At 46.1% G+C, this 18290-nt stretch overlaps 1 protein-coding gene across 1 annotated transcript; it reads left to right on the forward strand.

Annotated features, from left to right (window-relative positions):
- The first annotated feature begins 8601 nt into the window (after positions 1–8601).
- On the forward strand, positions 8602–17043 carry LOC311308229 (uncharacterized protein). The gene is made up of 11 exons (XM_084437168.1): positions 8602–12357; positions 12454–12566; positions 12655–12777; positions 12876–12944; positions 13090–13705; positions 14005–15103; positions 15249–15341; positions 15437–15651; positions 15739–15884; positions 15982–16076; positions 16203–17043. Exons 6-9 carry the CDS (start codon positions 15064–15066, stop codon positions 15853–15855), a joined length of 465 nt encoding a protein of 154 aa, XP_084293294.1. The 5' UTR covers positions 8602–12357; positions 12454–12566; positions 12655–12777; positions 12876–12944; positions 13090–13705; positions 14005–15063; the 3' UTR covers positions 15856–15884; positions 15982–16076; positions 16203–17043.
- The last annotated feature ends 1247 nt before the right edge of the window (positions 17044–18290 follow it).

An 18290-nucleotide genomic window follows, 5' to 3' on the forward strand; every position in this document is an offset into this window, starting at 1 on the left:
AAAACTTGTTTATTTGTTTGCACAACAGGGATGCCCTTTTACATGCACTTTGAATCACTTATGATGGACTTCATATGTTTAGAGTTATTTTTTATTTAATAAGGTTTTATAAAAATGTTTTTGCAAACAGTAGGGCAGTGGCTAGTTTTCAGTGCGAAACTAGAATGGAGAAGTAAGATGCCTCCTTCCCTCCACTAGTCTGGGTGTCCACCTTGGGCAAGTGGTAGTACCCCCTAGCCCCCCTACCTGGGGTTACAGGCAACAACCCCGATGAAACAAGATCAAAGACGAAGAGAGACCCTGCCCGGAGGAAGCCCGTGGCCCTCGTCTGGAGCCAGGCCCAGACGGAGGGCCCAGTCGGAGGGCCCGCCTGCGAGCGCCTGGTGGCCGGGCTTACCACGGAGCCCGGTCGGGCCCAGCCCAAATAAGCAACGTGGCAACACCATCTCATCCTCCGTCCCGTGGACCCACCACTCGCGGGAGGAATTGTCGGGGTCGGGTGCACTGCCAACTAGGTGGCGGTGAAGGCGGCGGGCACCGACGGACCGGACCCGGGCAGCAAAGGCTGGCTCTGGGGACATGGAACGGTACCTCGCTGGGGGGGAAGGAGCCGGAGCTTGTGAGGGAGGTGGAGCGATACCAATTACACTTGGTGGGGCTAACCTCCACGCACAGCATAGGGGGTTCTTCTCCAGAGTTGCACACGGTATGAGGCGTAAGGCAGGTGTGGCTATACTAGCTAGCCCCCAGCTGAGCGCCTCTGTGCTGGAGTTCACCCCAGTGGACGAGAGGGTCGCCTCCCTGCGCCTTAGGACTGTGGGGGGGGGACTCTGACTGTGGTTTGTGCTTATGCACCGAACAGCAGTTCGGAGTACTCTGCCTTCCTGCAGACCCTAAGTGGAGTCCTATTTGGGGCTCCTGCAGTATTGGGAGACTTCAATGCAGACGTGGGCAATGATGGAGAAACTTGGAGGGGCGTGATTGGGAGGCATGGCCACCACGATCTGAACCCGAGTGGTTTTTTGTTGTTGGACTTCTTTGCTAGTCACGGTTTGTCCATAACAAACACCATGTTCGAACACAAGGATGCCCACAAGTACACCTGGCATCAGAACACCTTAGGCCGAAGGTCGATGATCGATTTTGTTATTGTATCTGATCTGAGGCCATGTGTTTTGGACACTCAGGTAAAGAGAGGGGCAGAGCTGTCCACTGATCACCATCTGGTGGTGAGCTGGTTTTCGATGGCGGGGGAAGCTTCTAGGCAGACCTGGAAAACCCAAGTGTGTAGTGAGGGTGAAGTGGGAACATCTGGAGGAAGAGCGTGTCCGGAGAGATTTCAATTGCCACCTCCGGCAAAGCTTCTCAGGCATCCCTGTGGAGGTTGGGGACATCAAGCATGAGTGGTCGATGTTCAAAGCCTCCATTGCTGAAGCTGCGGCTGGGAGCTGTGGCCTGAGGGCCATAGGTACCTCAAGGGGCGGTAACCCTCGGACACCGTGGTGGACAACGGTGGTCAGGGAAGCCGTCCGACTGAAGAAGGAGGCCTTCTGGGATATGTTAGCCCGGGGGACTCGAGAAGCAGTTGCAGGGTATCGACTGGCCCGGAGGGCTGCGTCCTTCGGCCGTGACCAAGGCAAAGCAGCGGGTGTGGGAGGAGTTCGGAGAAACCATGGAGAAGGACTTTCAGTCGGCACCAAAGTGTTTCTGGAAGACCATCAGACACCTCAGGAAGGGAAAGCGGGGGACCATCCAAGCTGTATACAGCAAGGAAGGGATACTGCTGACCTCAACTGAGGAACTCAGTTGAGGACTAATCCACCCTCTACGATCGAGGCAGAGCCGTAAGATGATGGGGGGCCATCGTCAATTTCTCTGGAGGAGGTCACTGAGGTAGTCAAACAACTCCACAGTGGCAAAGCCCCAAGGACTGATGAGATCCATTCAGAAATGCGGAAGGTGCCGGGTGTTGAGGGGCTGTCTTGGTTGACACGCCTCTTTAACATTGCATGGAAGTCCGGGTCAGTGCCAAAGGAGTGGCAGACTGGGGTGGTGGTCCCAATATTCAAAAAAGGGGACCTGAGGGTGTGTGCCAATTAAAGAGGCATCACATTACTCAGCCTCCCAGGGAAAGTGTACTCCAAGGTGCTGGAAAGGAGGGTCCGGCCGATAGTTGAACCTCACATCGAAGAGGAACAATGCGGATTTCGTCCTGGTCGTGGAACCACCGACCAGCTCTTCACTCTCGCAAGGATCTTGGAGGGAGCTTGGGAGTTTGCCCAACCTGTCTACATGTGTTTTGTGGACTTGGAGAAGGCTTATGACCAGGTCCCTCGAGAGGTCTTGTGGAGGGTTATGCGGGAGTATGGGGTGAGGGGGTCCCTACTTAGGGCCATCCAATCCCTGTACACCCAGAGCGAGAGCTGTGTCCATGTCCTCGGCAGTAAGTCGTCTTCCTTTCCGGTGGGGGTTGGCCTCCGCCAGGGCTGCGCTTTGTCACCAATCCTGTATGTGATTTTCATGGACAGGATATCGAGGCGTAGCCGTGGAGAGGTGGGTTTGCAGTTCGGTGAGCTGGGGATCACGTCGCTGCTATTTGCAGATGATGTGGTCCTGATGGCATCATCTGCCTGCGACCTCCAGCACTCTCTGGATAGGTTCGCAACTCAGTGTGAAGCGGCTGGGATGAGAATCAGCACTTCTAAATCTGAGGCCATGGTTCTCAGCAGGAAACCGGTGGTCTGTCCGCTCCGATTAGGAAATTAGTCCTTACCCCAAGTAAAGGAGTTCAAGTATCTGGGGGTCTTGTTCACGAGTGAGGGAACCATGGAGAGGGAGTTTGGCCGGAGAATCAGAGCAGCTGGTGCGGTTCTGCAGTCACTTTACCGCACTGTTGTGACGAAAAGAGAGCTGAGCCAAAAGGTAAAGCTCTTGATCTACCGGTCTATCTTCGTCCCCACCCTCACCTATGGTCATGAAGGATGGGTCATGACTGAAAGAACAAGATCATGGATACAAGCGGCCAAAATGAGTTTTCTCCGGAGGGTGGCTGGGGTCTCCCTGAGAGATCAGGTGAGAAGTTCAGTCATCCGGGAGAGACTCTAAGTAGAGCCGCTGCTCCTTTGCGTCGAAAGGAGCCAGTTGAGGTGGTTTGGGCATCTAGTGAGGATGCCTCCTGGGCGCCTTCCTAGGGAGGTGTTCCAGGCATGTCCGGCTGGGAGGAGGTTGTGGGGTAGACCAAGGACCAGGTTGTGGGACTACATCTCCGCACTGGCCTGTGAGCGACTAAAGATTCCCCAGGCAGAGCTGGTTGATGCTGCTAGGGAAAGGGATGTCTGGGGCCCCCTGCTGGAACTGCTGCCTCCGCGACCCGACCCCGGATAAGCAGATGACGATGGATGGATGGTTTTTGCATATTCTCCATTTAACAACAATCAACTTATTTTGTCAGTTTTTATGAATTCAGAGCAGTGAGGAGATATTCCAAATATATAGTAATGGTAAGGTAGATAGATAGATAGATAGATAGATAGATAGATAGATAGATAGACAGACAGACAGACAGACAGACAGACAGACAGACAGACAGACAGACAGACAGACAGACAGATAGATAGATAGATAGATAAATAGATAAATAGATAAATAGATAAATAGATATGGACTGACTGTATGTCAAAATCACAGAGGTAGTTGTCAGTGAGAACTTAGAATAACAATGAGGAATGAGATATCCCCCTAAATCTGGCTGAAAAACGACTAAAAACAGGCTTAAAAGCACCCAAACATATTGAATGCCCTCCCCCCCCCCCTAACATATTGAATGCCCCCCCCCTGGCATTTCGTTCTGGAAACAGGTCTGCCTGCCCTTTCCCCATCCAGAGTGCCCGAGTGATGACAGCTAACCAGCCACGTAACACATAAACGAAACAAGTGTATTTGTTAAGCCTCAGTTGCCAAACTATAACTTGCATTTATTTGTCCGACTGCCCACCTGCTTGAAGAAGTAGTAAAGGGAAAAATCATGTTTAGCCCTGTTTTAAGGTTACTTGTCTTTGAAATTGAGTTTAACATGTTTTTTGAATGATTTTTCACAGTGCCCACCCACACCCATTGTATGACCAAAACGGTGGTAGAGCAATTATCAGACTTTCTCAAAAGTGCTAGTTTTGTCAACTTTTTGATCTGAACCATTGTATATGATCATAAGTAACCTTAAAACAGGGCTAAACATGATTTTTCCCTTTACTACATCAATCTGTCTTTATGAATCGCTAGTTGTGCTTACATAGAGCGTAGGCCTGTTGTGGTTTTTCACATGCCTCTGTAATATGATCTTTAGAAACATCTTTAGACACGAAATAGCTTCCTCATTGCGCATGCGCACAGCGTGCTGGAGCAACGATTGCGCGCTGTGCGCATGCGTGCTGGAGCAAGTGGGGAAGCTATTTCGTTTCGAAAGACGTTTCTAAAGATCATATTACAGAGGCATGTGAAAAACCACAACAGGCCTATGCTCTATGTAAGCACAACTAGCGATTCATAAAGACAGATTGATGAAAACAACCGTTTCGCGGCAGAAAATAGATTTTTAGAAACTGCATTCTCGGTGCCCCAACCACCGCCATTACATGGATATACTGGCTCGCGCTGGATTTTAAATTTCTTCTACATGACTCCGAACTACACCAAAGTGATCTCGGTGAGTCAAACGTCTTATAATATGTCGTCAATAAGGTCCAGGTTGTCAAAAACGAGCATTGTCCTTTAAAGACACAAGTGGAGACGGTCAGCTATGGGCCAGACTCACACTTGCAAGGCTGTGACGGGCGACCAGGCGCCTGTTCCGGCATGTTCTCCAACCAGGTAAGAGATGCCAGTAGAAACTAGATGTAGAGATGTGCTTGGAAAGGTCTGGGACTTGATGGCAAGTTGGGCTGCCTCAGTAAGTTGTATCACAATCTGAGCTGGGGAGGGAACTTAAAGGAGTAGTTCCACCATCGGTTTCCTAAAAGCACAGTAAGCAATATTAGCAAAATTCCACTTGAAGTTGCTCAAGAACCCCAATGTGTATTTCATAATGTCGGGATTTCTCAAGAGGGGTCTAAGATGAGTGGAGAAAATAGTGAAACAGTCAATAGTAAATTTCAAATGTTTACCATACTGACTGTTTATAAAACCACAAGACAGTTGGTTACTGTCTGTCAGAAAAGGGGAATGGTGATTTCAGAACTGTTGCTCTTACTCGTAGACTAGTGTGTCAATGTTCTATTATTACAGTGTGGCGACTAACCCTTTGGCTCCACTGCAATTGTCAGCATCAACCATCAGCCATCGGACGCTGAGCGGAGGAATCCATTGTACTTAATGACAGCTGCTACATGTAGCCACTGCATCACATTTCACGCCAGCGTCAAAGTTAGAGAAGCGCAGAGGTTCATTTCTTGATTGTTGACGGTAGAATGTTGACGGCTGACGCTGACGGCTGCACTGGAGCCGTGCTGTTAGGCAGCTGAACTTCTTGATTGTCTTGTCTTTCTTGCAGATCAAATTCGGTGGTGAGAAAACCCCAGCAGTAAGTTAAAGAACTGTCAGGACAGTCCATCTCATGAAATGCCTCAGAATCTGCAAACTATTCCTTTTTGCTAGGCCAGTGTAGCCTACTATGTGTGACCTAGAGGTGTGCGGTGACTGGGGGTTGGATGTAGCCTATTTGGGGCTATGGTGGTCTTGCCCCATGACTGTGTGCCCTCCATGTCCTCCCTGCTGAATAGCCTGCGCTAGCAAGGCAAGATTTTATGAACTAATTTCTGACTGTCCCAATAAAGTCTGCATATTTTTCTATCTATATGTTGGTGTCCCTTACTTGTGACATTTAACCACTACCCTGATTACCGGTGACCCACTTATATATTACAGTATTTTGTCTGTAAAGCCCATCATTTTTAAGTTCATTGTTCAAGGTTACATTCTTGGATGTTTACAAGATAATGGACTACAGTAGCTAATTTGCTTTTTGATTAAATTAAGTTTAAATTCAGTTCCCATGACCCAATTTTTCTTTGTATACAGGGACATGTTATGGGGAAATGTTGTATTTTGCCTTTATTAGATTTTCAGCCTGCACCAGAATGTTGACATGTTAAAATCGCAAACATGTTCTTCTGGGGGAGGATGCCCCCAGACCCCCCTACAGGGGTTGGGTTTACAGATAGATTGTAATACTCAGCTCCACCTACACCACTTTCACTAGCCGCTACTGCCAGCCCCATAACCAACTGAGGTACAGTATGGGCTTGTGCTGAGAATAGTAGAGGCAATTGTGACAGAAAAAAGCGTATCACCCTAGTGCGTGCCCTAGGCCAGTTACGCCTCTGGCTGTGTGAGTATAAAGGGGTGAACTGGAAGGGGCCAGACTCTTCATTGCATCAGAATGGACTGGACTCTGCAGCTCGCTCTACTGTTCTTGCAGGCTGGCCTGCTCAACACTTTAGTCCTTCCCTCTCCAAACAGAGGGACTGACACTTTACAAGAGAAGAGAAACCCACCAAATACAGACATGGTAAGATCCATTATGGACTTCCTATTCAGAATTCAGTTGTGTTCCGTTCAGAAGTACATGCCTGATTCAATTAATGTAAAACATTACGGGGGACAGTTATTTGAATCATGTAAGGGACTGATGTGATACTGTGTACTCATTCTGATATTAGATGGCTGTGGAGCAGCTGAGGGCAAAGACACAAGTGGAGACGGTCAGCTATGGGCCAGACTCACACTTGCAAGGCTGTGACGGGCGACCAGGCGCCTGTTCCGGCATGTTCTCCAACCAGGTAAGAGATGCCAGTAGAAACTAGATGTAGAGATGTGCTTGGAAAGGTCTGGGACGTGATGGCAAGTTGGGCTGCCTCAGTTAGTTGTATCACGATCTGAGCTGGGGAGGGAACTTAAAGGAGTAGTTCCACCATCTGTTTCCTAAAAGCACAGTAAGCAATATTAGCAAAATTCCACTTGAAGTTGCTCAAGAACCCCAATGTGTATTTCATAATGTCGGGATTTCTCAAGAGGGGTCTAAGATGAGTGGAGAAAATAGTGAAACAGTCAATAGTAAATTTAAAATGTTTACCATACTGACTGTTTATAAAACCACAAGACAGTTGGTTACTGTCTGTCAGAAAAGGGGAATGGTGATTTCAGAACTGTTGCTCTTACTCGTAGACTAGTGTGTCAATGTTCTATTATTACAGTGTGGCGACTAACCCTTTGGCTCCACTGCAATTGTCAGCATCAACCATCAGCCATCGGACGCTGAGCGGAGGAATCCATTGTACTTAATGACAGCTGCTCCACTGTAGCCACTGCATCACATTTCACGCCAGCGTCAAAGTTAGAGAAGCGCAGAGGTTCATTTCTTGATTGTTGACGGTAGAATGTTGACAGCTGACGCTGACGGCTGCACTCGAGCCGTGCTGTTAGGCAGCTGAACTTGGTGATTGTCTTGTCTTTCTTGCAGATCAAATTCGGTGGTGAGAAAACCCCAGCAGTAAGTTAAAGAACTGTCAGGACAGTCCATCTCATGAAATGCCTCAGAATCTCTGACATTGATTAAATTGATAACTGACCTGTGTTTGTCTCCACTCGTTGTTTTTCTCTCAGAGTTCCAGGACCAAGAGGCAGGAGCCCAAATCCAAACGCAAACCCGAGCATCCATCCTTCCATCCAGGAGCCTTCCACTTCCTTGTTCACGCCAAATCACGGAACGTGACAGTCCTGCAACCTGAAGAGTAAACATGGTTGAATAAATCACCTCACGTGTGCCTCGTGTGCCTGCTTTAGTCCTGTTGTAAAGCAGAACTTGGATATATAATCTGTCACCCCTTTGCAGCCTGTGTGTTGCCTCATGAACATATGCTAATTTGGGTAAGGCTATACGGTCATCTTTACATTTCCATTAACCGTTGTCATCTTTCGGGCATCCTGTCTTCTCCCATAATTTTACCTCTTCTTCTCCTGCCCTCTTCTGAAGCATCAATAAGTCATCTATCGTGAACAGGGGACTTACAACTTGTAATTCTACAAACACCTCATTCATCCAGGGTGGAAAGTCAGCATTTAAAGCAACATCTTTTGCATACCGATCTGCCAAACTCTACCCTTCTGCTACGGCCGAATCCAGCTTGGAATGTCCATTAAATTTAACTTGAGCTCACTTCTGTAGGTAACATCAGAGCTTCTGATAAAGATTTGACAGATCCTGCGTGTTGAATTGGTTTTCCAGCTGACGTTATAAAACCCAGATCCTCACATATTTTACTAGTCATGTGCTACTGAAAAAGTATATTTTGAATCAGTATACATGTTACGGTCAATGTGAGAAAACGGGGAATGTGAGCTTTTCCCGGTTATTGCACACATTCCCCGACCTCGCGGGGAATGTAGGAGAAACGTGCGTTTCTCACATCTCCCGGGTAATGTGCACATTCCCCGACCTTGCGGGAGATGTGAGAAATTGGTTAGTATTTCTCACATCTCCCGCAAGGTCGGGGATTGTGCACATTAACCGGGAAATGCTTACAATTCCCGACCTTGCGGTAAATCTAGCAAAGTCCAACCGTATGCAAAACCTCTGCGCAGCCGGGTGGTGGGAGAGGGCTTGTGCGCTTAGAACGAGAGGCGCTTGACATTTTGCCCATGGTTTTCGAATACATATCATCAATTGCATTAATGGAACCATTAAATTGGGTCTAATTATACATGTGTTGAAAGTTAAGATAATTAGCCTACAAGCCGCGAGGCTACGCAACACAATAAGCAAAACAATCTCACTTTTTCACTCGTCCCACTCCTGTTTCACTCGCCCCGCACGGCAGGGACAAGAGAAACAATGCACATCTTCTGTTCTCGGCCGTCTTGAATTGAACTGTTACACCACAGAACGAAATTTACAACTAATAGGTTAGTAAAGGACATGTACAAGTTGTTTGTCATCAAAAAATGTAATCTCCATCTTTATTAATTTCTGTGTAAATCTGATCAAACCAAAAAGTGTTTCATTCGTCCCGGTCCTCCCCTACAGTTAATAATAACAGTCTGTGGTCTACTTTGAACAGTAATATAGCCTATGCTGCACACAGTGTAAGTAGTATTAGGAGGATACTGGTGATCAAGTTAACAAACGCAAAAGGAACATTGAAACAACAGGAAGGTGGGAACCTCCAAAGGAACCCTACACGTTAGCTAGCCGAAAGACAGACGAAAAATCTCTCCCAGGTGTGCGCCAGTAACGTTAGCCCAACTACCGTGGGTGCCTCTTATGGTGCACGCCCTCTGAGGCGTCACATAAGCCCTCTCCCACCACCCGGCTGCGCAGAAGTTTTGCATACGGTTGAGCTTCCCTAGATTTACCGCAAGGTCGGGAATTGTAAGCATTTCCCGGTTAATGTGCACAATCTCCGACCGTACGGGAGATGTGAGAAATACTAACCAATTTCTCACATCTCCCGCAAGGTCGGGGAATGTGCACATTACCCGGGAGATGTGAGAAACGCACGTTTCTCCTACATTCCCCGCGAGGTCGGGGAATGTGCGCAATAACCGGGAAAAGCTCACATTCCCCGTTTTCTCACATTGACCGTAACATACATAGTAACTGATTTGTGTGCAGCATATATACATGCTCTAGTTATTGCTATTAATTCTGCTGCCTGTGCTGATGAAACTGATTTCACACAAATATGGTTTTGGTCTACTGTACACTGTAGCGTAACCGGCCAGGGGCCTCGTTTATCATTGAGATACGCCTTTTTTTACACCTCTTTTTCTGCGATTTCAGGCGTACGCCCCCCCCCCCCCGCAGCGCAATCTATCAAGCAAAAAGGGCGGATATTTAGTTGCCTTTTTACACGCTTTTCTACGACACAATACCGATATGGCATACCGATTTAGACAGGTTTTTACACCCATTTTGAACACAGGGGGAACTGGCGACGCAGGTGGTGCGTCGGTGAATTACAATGTTTGATGGAGAGAGGAAGAGCGAGAGTTTATAAACACACAATCATGTAGGCTAATAGCCCAATTCAGCACAAACATATACTGTATCTCAATGCAAGATCGTGTTCTCTAACTGGCTCATTAATGGTCCGATATGGATTTGTTCCCCAAACTTAACCTATGCGCTGTCCCAAACCTTTCAGCGCAATATGTCCTCACATATGTCCTAATGCAGGCACTCCATCAAACGGCAATAATTGACCAATTAGATTGTCATTAATATGTGATCATGTGGACCTGTTTGCTGTTTGTTAAGCATATAAAAGACAGTCCTCCTGTGTGTAATCGAGGCAAAATGAATCCGGCGCTACTCGCCCTACTAACACAGTGGGTTGCAGCAACGTTGCACATAAGTTGTACTTAGGTAAGTTGCAACGTTACCATCAGGCGATGTTGTGACAACGTCCATCTATGGTCGAAAATAACTTTACCCTCCTAAGTCTAATTAGACTTTACTGCAACGTTGCAGAAACATTGGCAACATGGGTCCCTGCAACGTTGTATTACAGTCCTATTAGGCTAGCAATCGGGCTATCCCGTGACGTCACTGCTTGCTGGTTCACAGTTAAAGTAGGCAGGATTCTTTGCCAAACTGCTCTTTTTTCTTTTTTTAAAATAATTATAGCTTATATCCTTCATATTGTACTGTATGTTGAGGTTAATAACTCATCTTAGAAATGTTATTGATAGTATATTTCCTTGTTTGTTATAAATTGAATGCTTTTCCATTAATTAAAAAAAAATCTACTAACTTTTCGGTGTCGACCAAGATTTGATCAAGACCAAGATAATTTTTCAAAAGACGTGTCTATGAGAAATCCCATTCTCTCTGCATTATGGAACGCTACCACTAGGGGGCGATGAGATTACTTTCCCTCCCTATAGATGGGTTCGCCGCCTACGTCACAGCAGAGCGAGCACGCAGCCTCCAGGTAAAAAGGCAAACGAACTCGCCACAGTAGCCAGGAGCTCCGTTTCATGTAGCTAATTATGCCTCAAAGCTGCTGTGCTGTGAACTGTACAAACAGAAAAGGACAAGATGATGGCCTCAGATTCTTCAGCATCCCCTTGAGATGTCACCCTTTTCAGAGGAACCGCCGAAAGCTGTGGTTTAAAGCCATAAAGAGAACAGATTGGGGACCAACAAACACTTTTTTGTGTGGTGCGCACTTCATCTCTGGTAAGTTATCTAGCTAACGTCACCTCTGGGGGTTTTTTTCTCATCAAATTACATTCATTTGACTGTTGGTTTAGCTATTTATTTGTTTACTTACCGGTAATATAAGATTTAAGTAAACAGAAGTAACTCATAACCTGCACGCTAAACTAAGTTAAGGAATTGGAAGCCTAATGATAGCTAGCTAACGTTAGCTAATGCTAGCTAGCACGCTACTAGTGTTAGCTAGCTAAGTCAAGGCCCGAACTTGGCTAACGTTTAGACAATATTGCAAATACTCCGACAAACTATTGCAAACCTTTTTTCTGTTACTGCTGGCTTTGTGTTCGCCGCGAACATTTGCAGAAACATAAGCGAACGGTCTGAGCTGGTAGTTTGTGTTAGTTAACGTTACTCTAAAATGGCCGCTGGACTGAGGGAAATGTGAATTGTTTGTTTGACTCTGCTGAATTTGAGACTCACATTGGGAGCTCGCTCGTGTCAGGCTTTCTAAGGACATCACGAATCTTAGGCTAATTTTACATGGGCAACAGTAAAGGCGAAGCCAAGATAATGCTTTATATATTTTCCATTTGTCTGGAAAGTGGGAGACTGAGAACGATGCCACCCACGAGGTAAGCGGGGTACCATGGACAATAACGTTTGCTCGAAACAAAGATGGAGGCAGCTTTGTTTGCCACATTAGTAGTATTGGTGTGTATTGTTGGAGTTCACGAGTCAAAAACAGGCGTTCCTGTTAAAACTGCGAGTAGTAACGCGTGATTCACGGGCCTTATACATTTAATCTGTGCACTGCAGTGGCTAATGCCTAAACTAGCTCATGTTTCCCACACTGATGATTGACCGCCATTGACCGCATCTGTCCTGGGCAGATGCCGGCAGAGAATTAAAAAAAAAAAGAATAGTATAGAATAGTGGGGTGTCACTAATTACTAATCGGCTGTAATGACTTGTTGAATTGTACAGTTTTAGTTGCTTCTTCCCCTCTGCCTACTTTCCCATAGGGTCCTTATGTGTTTATAACCTTAATATTTTTTGTTTATTGGGCAGACTGTATTGCAGCGTGGAGTTTCTGGGGGAGGACACTGTCGGTTGTCCCAGTATCCTGGCTCTCCAAAAAGGATGGGGTAAGAAAGAACATGTTTGTGTGAACAATGTTTCTGATTGGTGTGCTACTTTTCAATTGTACAGGGAAGCGGGTACTAACATGGTTTCACTCACAGTTGCAGATGTGTTCCTGGCCAATGAACAAATTCAGCCAACGGATAAAGAGCTGTGTGGAACCTAACCCTGGCTGGGCGCTCCACAGAGTCTGGGTTTTCCCAAAGTGACGAAGGTAATATACTAAAGTGCATTCAACAGTCCCAAACGAGTAGTACTTTTGAAATCGAGTAATCTGAGCTAATTTACTGATATTCCACTAGATATTCCAAGCCCCGGGCAGCCATTGGTCCCCACAATGCAGGCCAAAGACAGTATGCCAGGTGCCGGAGTTGAAAGGCCTCTGCCGGCTGTCCAGAACAATCCACGTGTGCTGTACAATCCAGGTATGCATGTTTGTGTTGAAATGAAATGTCTATGCCTGCTGCACACTGATAGTTGGACTTTTTAATTTATTTTGAATACCATTTTACTCATCTTGCAGATTTTCTAAGCTCGTCCCATGTGAGTGAGCGGGGCCCAGACCCCAGGTATAGCACTCCAGCCAGACCAGGTAAGAGTGGCATGTGATGTTGTGGTGTCTACCTGTTTCATGTCTTAATTTAGTTTCCTTCCAAATGCCTGCTAATCCCTTTAGGTTTTCAGTTAGCTCTGTGATTGGCTTTTTTAGATTGAATACCATTTTACTCATCTTGCAGATTTTCCGAGCTCATCCCCTGTGAGCGAAAACCATATGTGACAGCGGCTGGTGATTTGGTCCGCAACTCGGCAAATCCCGAAATGCGCTAGAGGGCAAAATAAATCAAAAAACGTGTTTGTTTTTTTTTGTTTTTTTTTATTACCAAAGTTGAAGTTGTGAAGAACCCACTTACTATAACAGACAACAGTTTTAGGTTCACGAAATACCTATAATTAGTCCGCAAACTAAGCTCGTTTTTAGCTGATTTCGAGTCGGGTTTGGGGGCGGGCAGATCGATTAGCATGATTTGTTTTCATTGGCTATTGCTTCCGGGTTCTCCGCCCCCCACCCTTCCCCAACACGCCGGCTTTGTTTACATTCAGTCCCAAGTTCAACCATGGATGCTACAGCTTTTGCTAAAGAGAAGACGGGGATGGCATCCAGGGCATGGAAAGAGTTTTAAGAGCAGCTAAAACTCCAGCAGAGCAGGACTCGTTCGTACACGGAGTTTTATTCTTGATGACCTGTGATACAGAGATGACTGTATCAGCAAAGCAAGTTGCTACCAAGCGCAGAGTTGCGTCGAACGAGGTACCAGATTCACACCACCGCCAAGCATTCTGCTTTGCTTTGGGGTAAGCTGATCTTTATACTATCTGTGCTGTTTACATAACATTAACGTTAGTCGTTTAGCAGAAGCTCCTTTCTAAACAAGTGACTAAGTCTAGCTAGCATAACAAAGGCACTAGCACTAACTAACAAAGGCTAGCTAGCTAACGTTAGCTAACATGCTAGTTAGCTGAGCTAGCCCTTTGTTCCTAAACTAGCCAGCTAGTCTATTTAATCAACACATTCTGGTACTATTTTATCTATATGGAGTGCCAGTACTGTGGGCAATAGTTGAATGTACTTTCTTCCTTCTATTCTATTGCAGTTTTGATGCAGAGAGACCTGGCATGGTTGTGGCCAGAGAACACCGTGATGCACCGGCAGTCGAGTTTCAGCTGCTGCGCAAGCCTGATGTCCTGCCCCCCAGAGAAGGTCTTCTTGTGCAAGCCCCACCCGGACTGGACATGGCCAGACAGACGTATCTCTTTGACAAGATCAGAGAGTTCTGTTCTGATGGGGGACGAGACGTCACATGTCCCCCGCCAAACTCCACAGCAGCTCAGAACAAGACTGTCCGCTTGTAGATTCACTGCAGATCATCAGGACGGACAGCACTGCAGGAGAAAGGCCACAGCCTTTCCTGTTTGTATACTGTAGCGTTGCTTGTTCTCTTGCACAGACTTGCCCACACTTGCACAGACTGCATTGTTAGAATATTGAATACTGAGCTGAGTACTGTTGTTATTACCTTGAGTATTGAGCTGGGGACTGTTATTACTTTGTTGTACACTTGATCACAATGAACACTATGCACCTTGTCTATAAAACAGACAACTGACTGTACACTTTAACACTTAGACTGTTGCCTTTTTTTGTACACTTTACTACTTATGCTTGTACTTTATATCATGTATGTGACAATAAAGAACGTTAAATTTGAACTTCATCTTATATTGTGTTGTGAATGCAGTTAAGAACAAGATTAATACTGACTCAAAGAGTGTGGGGTCATCAGTGAGAGAGCACCTCACTTGGCAGCCACTCTTAGGTAATACCCCAAGTTGACAGCCACTCTGACAGATAATGACAGATCGTCCAGTGGGGGAGTGGCTGGGGGTGCGGTTACCAGGCTATTGTTCACGCCCATTACCTGGCAGTCAGAGGTGTGAAAATGTTGGAGAACTTTGGAGGAGGAATTCTCAGCTAAGTTCATTTGGCAGTACTAGCATTCAAATAAGCATATCTTCTTCAACTATGTTCAGATTTCAATGTATGATGTATGAGACCTCATTTGAAAGCTTACAATCTGCACTTTTATAATCTGTTAAAAACTGAAAAATGACCTTTGCCTAGTTGAGGACCAAATTACCAGCGGCGGTCACATATGAGCCCAGGCCTCATGTATAGCACCCCAGCCAGACCAGGTAAGAGTGGCATGTACTGCTGTGGTGTTGTGATGTCTACCTGTTAATGTCTTAATTTATTTTCCTTCAAATGCCAGAAGCCCAAGCATGCCAACACCATAAAGTTTCCTGCTAATCCCTTTCCTTTATCCCTTTTGGTTTTCAGTTAGGTCTGTGATGCCGTTGCCCAAGAAAACGGCTCCAGCAGCATTGACTCCATGTACCCCTCTACCCAATCGATGCTGCTCTGCCGATGCGGGTATGGGACTACTTCATGTTGCATGCAGGGATATATTTTGAGTTTCATTTAGTTTTATGTCAATGTACTTATAGCCAACATCTGTGTTTATCTAGATTTCCAGAGGCCTGTGCATCAGCAGTTTTCGGACTTGCGGGAGCAACTCCGTGAGCTTGCGCAGAGTGTGAGGGAACTGGCCCAGAGCATGCGGCCTGGGGAGTCCGGAGGTGCCCAGGGAGAAGTTCTGGATGCACTGGACCCTGCCCAAACGGAGGAGGAGCTGCAGGTCTTTGAGGCCAGGTTGAAGGACCGGGAACATCAGAGGAAGATGGTGAGTGTCTGCAGGGCAGAACTGTCTTATTTTTGCAGGGAAGGGTACAGTAAATGACTGTCTTTGTTTTGCACACACAATACCTAGGTGCCATTGGTGGCAGAGACTTGGCTGACACAGTCCGGCGGGTGCTGTCAGCTGTTGCCACACATGCGGTGTGGAGCGCCTACAGTGTGCACGGGAAGAAGGGGAAGAAGCCACTGAGAGTATGACACTCTTCAATGTTCTAACACGTAAGAAATGGTTCATATTTTTAATATTTTTTAATACATCGTCTTTGTTCCATGACCGATGTGAATTGAAACCATTACCTTTCTTGATAACTTAAAGGTGCAGTTATGTTCTCCATGCCGAAGGCTACGATGGCGGAGGTGGCCGCCCAGCTGCAGGAGACATTAAAACATGCCCCTGCTAAATGCAGAAGGGTAAGTGATGTCTTTTTTTTTTGGTTTCTCCTACCCAGTGACACTGCATGGTTCCAAAGATTGTGTACCACTTTTTTGTGCATGTATGTCCGTTGTGTATTTACGGCCATTTCATTATGTCTTTAGGTATCTGCAGAAGTCCGCCTGAGCACAGCCCATCCAAGAACAGTCCATTACATTACATTACATTACAGTCATTTAGCAGACGCTTTTATCCAAAGCGACTAACAATAATTGCATTTAACGTAGGAAGAGCCAATGTACTACTACTTGCCAGAACTCACAAGTGCATCTTCTTTCTAAAACAAACAAGTGACTAAGAGCATAATCTAGTGCTGAAGGCAAAGTGCAAGAATCACAATCTAAAGTACAGTGCAATATAATATAATAAGTGCTTAGGTGGGAGGATTGTTGTAGTACTTCTTGAAGAGATGAGTTTTGAGCCTGCGACGAAAGATGGGCAGCGACTCTGCTGTCCTGACATCAGTGGGCAGCTCGTTCCACCACTGCGGGGCCAGGACAGAGAAGAGCCGTGACCGTGTCGATCGACCGCAGGAGCCTCAGAGTGACGGGGCAACCAGTCGCCCTGAGGTAGCAGAGCGTAGTGGTCGGGAGGGGATGTAGGGTTTGACCATGGCCTGGAGGTAGGAGGGGGCTGTTCCTTTCATTGCCCTGTAGGTTAGCGCCAGAGTTTTAAACTGGATGCGAGCCGCTACAGGGAGCCAGTGTATCTGAGCCAGTCCATCTGAGCACTCCCCAGCATTCTGATGAGGAAGACTTCCCTTCCTAGCTGCCCCCCAGCCCATCTGACGCCCATCCGCAGCCCATCTGAGCACAGCCCCCCCCCCCAGCCTATCTGAGCACAGCCTGTCATTTTTTTTGTAAATAACTGTTTTGTTTTTTGTTTTGTTTTTTAAATCCTTTTTGTTTTTAAAACTTGTTTATCATGTTGCAGGCCAGACATTGTGTGTACTTTTTTAATAAAATAAATTGTTCTTAACTGTTAATGGTGTTGTGTCATAACTTTTGTACCATAATTTTGCTTGCTGCATTGACTATGACATTAATAGGCTCTTTGCACAAGCTCCACTACTTCCTGACACTACAGGCATATTTCTTTCCTGTCCTATACTAGTGGATGGAAGTGATTGATCAGGTGTGCTGCACACCGGATTCATCGCTATTGCTATCCAATAGTATAGGAGGGTAAAGAAATATGCCTGTAGAGTTTCAGGAAGTAGTGGAGCTTGTGCAAGGAGCTGATTTGTTTTGTAATGCAAATTATAAATGTAGCCAACGGAAGTGTAGACCACGTTGCAGCAACGTAACAAAGTATAAAATATATAAACGTGTATACAACGTTGCAGCCATATACATCGAAATCATCACGGAAATCACAACGTTTTGTGCACATTGCAGGCACGTTGTGGGCACGTTGGACCTGCACGTTGCAGCAACTTGTGTGCAGATACCGCGTTTGCGTTGCATGCACGTTTAACTTGACGTTGAGTGGACCATACAAAAGTCTAAATTGCACGTTTCTGCAACATTGCTGCAACCTGATTGTGTTAGTAGGGTCGGCCTGCTGGCTGAGATAGAACTCCAGGTGACGGCGATGGCGACTGCACCCACATATTGATAAGGGCACCATCAGTGAATGAATACGTCTATGTGAATCGCAAAAATGTGCACACTTTAAAAACCCAAATCATATGTGACGGCGACATGCTCATCACAAGTGTAGTGGCACGGTGGCCTGGCTCCACGCATGACTCATCCATCCTGGCGCACAGCAGGGTAGGGGCTAGACTGGAGGCAGGCGCTGCGCATGACAGCTGGCTTGTTGGTGTGTGCATAGCCAAGACACATATTCTTTGTTTGTTAAACTTGAATCTTTATTTGCATTTTCCATCCATACAACGACAATACAATAAAATAAAAAATTAACAATAACAGCTTATGGGTACTTCCATCAAGTCACAATGCAGCTCTTTTCTCTTACTCAAATATTACAATTTCAATATTAGTGGTATCATCACACTTCCTTCTATAATCCATCAATTTTTCCCATCTCCATATTCATTTGATATGTTTTTCTGTTGGCAGCCAAATTGTGATTTACCGGGTGATTTTAATTTCCCAGAGGGGAACATGTTTAATGTGGTCCAACATTATGGTCCAACATTATGAAGTGGTCATCTGTGTTATCGTTCC

This window comes from Borostomias antarcticus (genome assembly GCF_949987555.1).
Source record: "Borostomias antarcticus genome assembly, chromosome: 4".
Classification (NCBI taxonomy): Eukaryota; Metazoa; Chordata; class Actinopteri; order Stomiiformes; family Stomiidae; genus Borostomias; species Borostomias antarcticus.